Source organism: Salminus brasiliensis, chromosome 8 (genome assembly GCF_030463535.1).
Source record: "Salminus brasiliensis chromosome 8, fSalBra1.hap2, whole genome shotgun sequence".
Classification (NCBI taxonomy): domain Eukaryota; kingdom Metazoa; phylum Chordata; class Actinopteri; order Characiformes; family Bryconidae; genus Salminus; species Salminus brasiliensis.
In genome coordinates, this window is record NC_132885.1 from 16,509,537 (window position 1) to 16,515,536 (window position 6,000).

Genomic DNA, 6,000 nt, shown 5'->3' on the forward strand with positions numbered 1-6,000 from the left:
TTTCGACTTCCTGTCTCTTTCTTTTTCTCTTTTACTTTCTCCAGCTCTCTGTTGTTAGCAGGTGATACCTGCTCTGGAGCAGCTGGCCCACTTAGGGTGCCATGTATTATATATTAATGAACTAATTTGCCTACATTTGCATAAGCATCCGCTTATTCTCTGGGTTTGGACGAGACTGAGCTTGTTTGCGGCCTTTTAAATTGCGCCTGTATGTCTGATGTCTTTTAATGCTGTGTATAAAAAAAGGCTGCATGATAGGCTGTAAATTGCCCTCTGTGTATTTATACGCCCATGTAAGCAAAATACTAAACCAGTCAAATCTGGCTGGTTTTGCCAAGTCACAATGCCTAAAAAATACCCAATTGATTGCATGAATCTGTTGACCCTACGTCTTTGTCACCATATATTTCCATATATATCTCCTCCAGCTACAACTGCTGGTCTGGTCGGGTTCTGTACTGATGTTTCGGTTTCAGTGAACATGAACACACAGCCACTTTCCTGTGAAGCTCGTACACCCTATTACATTGTGATTTTATAGCCCAGAGAGGACTGAAGTGGCTCATGCATTTTTTATCAGCCATAATTTGTAGTCCTGGCGTGTTCCTCCAAGGTGACACCAACAGTATGCCCATCAGAAGTTGATGACACAGAGATCAGAGGACACAGACATGGTTTGGACAGATATTGATTAAGGAGACTGAAACCTCACCACGCTGGATGAAAAATTAACCCAGTCTGCTCCGGCCACAGGATATGGATAATCAATAGTTGTATTAGCCTCAAACTGCTGTGCTCTGCAAGTGGATTGCAGAGTTTTTTTTTCTTTAAACACTGCTGTAATTGGGTTTAATTTGCTGAATTATACATACCTAAACGTCCTTGAAGAGGTAGACATTATCCCCTTGAGAGTGGTGATGTGCAGGACTGATCATTACAGCACTACAGTGTAACACTTTTTTTGTTTGTTTTTTTGTTTGTTTGTTTGTTTTTTTGTTTTGTTTTTTTAATATATAAATGTGTTGCCTGTTGTTGTCTGTTGCAGACTGCGGGTTGAATGTTCATAAGCAGTGCTCCAAAATGGTGCCCAATGACTGCAAGCCAGACCTGAAACATGTGAAGAAAGTGTACAGCTGTGATCTGACCACACTCGTCAAGGCCCACAACTCCAAACGGCCCATGGTGGTGGACATGTGCATACGAGAGATTGAATCGCGAGGTGAGCTTACCACTGTTAAAATGTTATTTATTCATTCATTTATTTATTTATTTATTTATATTTGTTTATTCATTTATTTTTATTTAATTTATTTTTTTGTGATGACTGTTTGCTTCTGTCCATCTTAGTGGTAGATCTGCAGCAAACTGCATTAGTGTATTTTATGAAACAGATGGTTGATTGTTTTAATGTTTTGTTTTACATTTCAAAGGAACTGCTCAATTAGTTGCTGCCATATGTTAACGCATTGTACAGTGTTGTCTGATGTGCAGCACACTGTTTATTAATTTCTGGATCTGTAGTCTCTAGTTTTACAGAAAAACTCTGTTACTCTGTTTTAGGTTTGAAGTCAGAAGGTCTCTACAGAGTGTCGGGCTTCAGTGAGCTAATCGAAGACGTGAAGTTGTCGTTTGACAGAGGTATGCTTCTCTTTGTGGCGTACACTGATGCTGCTTAGGTCTGATGAAATACAGTAATATCATATGCAATCCTCTGCATGCCTCCACACAGGCATCTTATGCCAAATCCTTCAAAGTGTTAAACACCCACATGTGTTCCCAGCGCTGCTTTTTTAGGTCACTCTTTGTCGAACAGTGGGAATGCCATGTGTTTGGGTACTGGGGGCTGGCCAGAGCTGCTTTAATGTGAAAGTGGCGCATTTGTGGAAGGATTACGCTCCATCTGTACAGAAGCAGCGTGTCCCCAGGAGGCCCGGGCTTCTGGCATTAAACACAGACACACCCAGGACAAATGGACAATGTCAGAGACAGCTTAGCCTCCACTGAGCGCACATGCTGGGTTCAGGGGGGGAAAGGCTTCGGAACTGAATGTTCGAAATGGAGAGGGAGGAAACGCAGTTTTTAATGCAGCTTGCCATCTCACCCAAGTAAGGAAGGCCCTGCGGCTAGAGTGCAGCTTTCAGAGATGGTGAAGACGTAGAGTGAGAGAGGGGGGGAAAAAAGGGGGCAAGATGAGGAAAAAAGAAACGGATACATAACGAGAAGGAGCATGAAAGAAACAGACAGACATGAAGTGGGCTAGTGGGGCATGAAAAAGAGCAGGGTATCACCCATGGCAGCGTGTCAGCTTGGCTTCTAGCATTGAGATGAAAGACCCAGCAGCAGATTGAGGCCAAAGTATGAAGTGCCAGAAAGCGCTGAAATGTGGCCACCGCAACGCAGTACAGTCAGTCCTACACCCACAAGCCCAGTCAACACAGGTTACAGCTGGAAAAAAGAAAGCAATCCATACTCCACGCTGCTTGCTCTGGCCTTGTGTTATTTCTTACACCTTATTTGAAGTGAAGTGAAGTGAAGCTTCTCTGTTGTGAGCCTTTAATCACACATGCTTTTCCACTGTGTGCAGATGGGGAAAAGGCAGACATCTCAGTGAATGTGTATGAAGATATCAACATCATCACAGGCGCCCTTAAACTCTACTTCAGGGATTTACCCATTCCTGTCATCACCTACGATGCATACCCACGCTTCATTGAGGCTGCAAGTGAGTCCCTGTCTGTCTTACTCAGGCACCATACAGTGCATATATACACATACACAGTACGTGTTGCAATCCTGATATGAGTGACCAAAATTTCAATTTCCATTTTTAAAAGGTTCCTTAAAACCTCTACAAGCGGTTTTCCGCCATAGAGAAGTGGTGCTTTGAATTGTCAGTGTTTAATAAAGAACCATTGCATTCACTGAAGAACAGCTTAAACAGTAAAGATCTAAATATTATAAATTAAACACTAAAAGATATTTGTAATGTATTATTATTGATGTTATGTAATATTTTAAGAATTGTTATTTTTGGAAATGTCATTAAATGATCAGTCATTTACTGAAATGATAAATCAGTCAAGTTTTTTTTTTTGTATCAGGATTTACCCCACACTTGACATTCTGGGTTCGGGGGAGGGGGGTGGGTTAAAGGTAGGAAAAATATCTAGACGACTGAGTGCTTTTAGAGGTCTTGTGGATTCCATGCCTCGAATTCTCAGATCTGTTGTGGTGGCCAGAGATGGCCAGTGCAATATTAGGCAAGTGGTATTAATGTTATGGCTGAATAGTGTATATTGACAATTGTATGTAAGTCTTTAACATAAAACACATTAATTGCAGTACTGCACTTGTCAAACTATGTAAGCATGTTGTCTTTTGGCATTTCTTTTGCAAGCTGTAGCAGAATATTGTTTACTGGATTATTGTCTAAAGTCACAGTGGACGTAATCATTATTATTAACAACAATTTAAAACCTTATCATAATCCTTATCAGGTTTTATTCTGTAGTAAAGAACTTTCTCACACACTCTTACTGACCTCTGGTCATTGCATTGAACATATACCCAGTAGGCAAAATGTGAGACCTTTCAACAAAGCAGATGTACAGCTAGGCTTCAGTGGTCACCTTCTCAGTCTCAACACATTTTTCATTGTCATGTGACTGTTGCTGAGTACAGAACAGACATTTGCTATTCATGGCTTAGCCTGCTAACTGAAGAGGAGCAGTGTTTGGTTTTTTGTGTACCCCCCTTCAGGTTCTCCCTGGTATGAATATTTTTAGCAGAGCAGACAGTCTGACTTGTTTATTTGTCTTCTCAGAGTTCACAGAGCCAGACGAGCGTCTTGAGGCGCTGCACGAGGCTCTGAAGCTATTGCCTCCTGCTCACTATGAAACACTGAGGTATCTGATGGCTCACTTAAAAAGGTAAGAAACACATTTCTCATGCATACCCTCACATACATACATACATACCTTACTGTCAAACTGTATGAATACATTTTCAGAGTGATCATCTATCTTCATCTTCTTTGAATAAAAAATAAATAAATAATATAGATTACATACATACATACTGTATTGCAACCCCTATATCGTGAAGTGTACTGTATCACCAGGTTCTTGTTAATACACAGCCCTGTATTTTTATATATTACCCCAGATGCATTTATCGAAGTATGACAAAAGGAAAAGATACCCTATTTGTTTCCTCATTCATGTGATTTCTGTGTGTTTCCAGAGTGACTCAGAACGAGAAGGATAACCTAATGAATGCCGAAAATCTGGGAATCGTGTTCGGCCCCACTTTGATGCGAGCGCCAGACCTCGATGCCATGACGGCACTGAATGACATCCGCTACCAGAGGCAGGTGGTGGAATCTCTGATAAAGAACGAGGACATCTTGTTCTAGCCTCAGCACCATTCCACTGGCTGTATGAAGGAACCATTTTTATCATGGACTGCACATGGGTGCTGTGCTGTATCATTGTTTCTTTTTGTGCAAAGACTTGAATCTCAACATGAAGGACTCACTGTATAATAGAAGTCTCACCCACCCACCCCCCACCCCCCCACATCCAGTGGACCAGTACTAACTGCTTTAGCATTCTGTTCTCCCCTGTTTAATGGGTGTGGATTACATACCTTTTGCGTAAAATTTGCATGTCTTCCTCCCCATTTTTGTCGGGGGTCGTCGAAACCGAAGGGCGGGACTGCGCAGGACGAGCGTCTCTTATTTTGGGGTGGTTTCAGGGTTGTTGTTGGATAGCCCTGTGGCCTCCTCCCGCAGCATGTGGTAAAGCTCGTGAAACGTGGCGCGTCGTGACTGTGCTTTTATTTAGTCCCATGGATGTACAGTAGTTCCCGCTTGCCAAACCAGGCCTTTTGAGTTGTGGTGGGTTCCAGTGATTTGGGGTGACCCTTTACTTGGAGTGCCCAGAGTACAGAGTAAAAGCAGTTAGCAGACTTAGCAGTAAGTCGATGGAACAGCTGATATGTTGTCATGACAAATACTCATCTTTTTTTTTTATTATTAATTTACTCTAAAATTGCTCAAAATCTTTTTAATAGGTAAGACTTTTCTCACCCCCAGCATTCATTAATTATACTCCCCTGTTTTCATTCTGGCTCTCCAAGTAACGGGTCACTATTCTTTTCATTTTTATTTATTTTTTTAACAAACTGTTTTTTTCTTTTTCTTCCTTTTTTGCCTCACTTGTCTCTGCCTATAATCTGCCTTTACATGCAGTACCTCTTCAGGTGAACCTCCAGAGCCTCCTCAGCTCTAGTCATGAAGAAGATTACAATCCGATTACTTCAGTGTCTGTTATTGTAGTCTGGCCTTCAAGAATCTCTTGCACTCTCAACAGAACTGGTTAATGTTTTTTGGCTGTAATGTTTTTGTATTTGATTTGCGCATGAATACGTTAATTTATTAAACTTCACTTTTAGAAATATGGTGTTTAGGTTTTTTTTTTTATGCATGTTGAATCTGGTAAATCTGATCTGATAAATAGTTTGAATCCCAAGACAGGCCACTTTGCCATCGGCAGTCAGTCTGAGTGGACCTGAGGAACCAGTGCATACCTCAGAGCGTTTTGAGTGCCTAGCGTTGCCGCATCAGTGCCAATTTGAAAAGAGTTCATGGCTAGCTTCACATGTATCAGAGGAGATATGCATTAAGTCCTTACCATCCCAACTTCACAACTAGCACTTTTCTGCACTGCACTCTTAAAAAAGAAATGACCATGAATTGGATTGTTAATTGTTATTTGAGGGAAGCCATAGAAGAACCACTTTTGGTTTCATAAAAGAACCATGTTTGTAATAAAGCTGAATGAGGGTGAAGAACCTTTTAAAGGTTAAGAATCATCACTTAATGTGAAGGTCTTCACAATTGTGCAACTCTTATTTTCATCTCATTACAAATGTGGTTCTTCTATGGCTTCTCACCTTTATTTTTTAAGACTGTGGGTTCAATCCAGAACAATACAGGAC

General features: G+C 41.1%; 1 protein-coding gene across 1 annotated transcript in view; it reads left to right on the forward strand.

Annotated features, from left to right (window-relative positions):
• The window catches only part of chn1 (chimerin 1), a 47,617-nt gene extending 42,160 nt beyond the window's left edge, over positions 1-5,457 (forward strand). The window contains exons 10-14 of the mRNA XM_072685823.1: positions 1,046-1,219; positions 1,561-1,638; positions 2,585-2,722; positions 3,824-3,929; positions 4,243-5,457. Coding sequence (XP_072541924.1) covers positions 1,046-1,219; positions 1,561-1,638; positions 2,585-2,722; positions 3,824-3,929; positions 4,243-4,414 — 668 coding nt within the window. The 3' untranslated portion in view covers positions 4,415-5,457. The remainder of the gene's footprint in view (positions 1-1,045; positions 1,220-1,560; positions 1,639-2,584; positions 2,723-3,823; positions 3,930-4,242) is intronic.
• Positions 5,458-6,000: the final 543 nt, after the last annotated feature.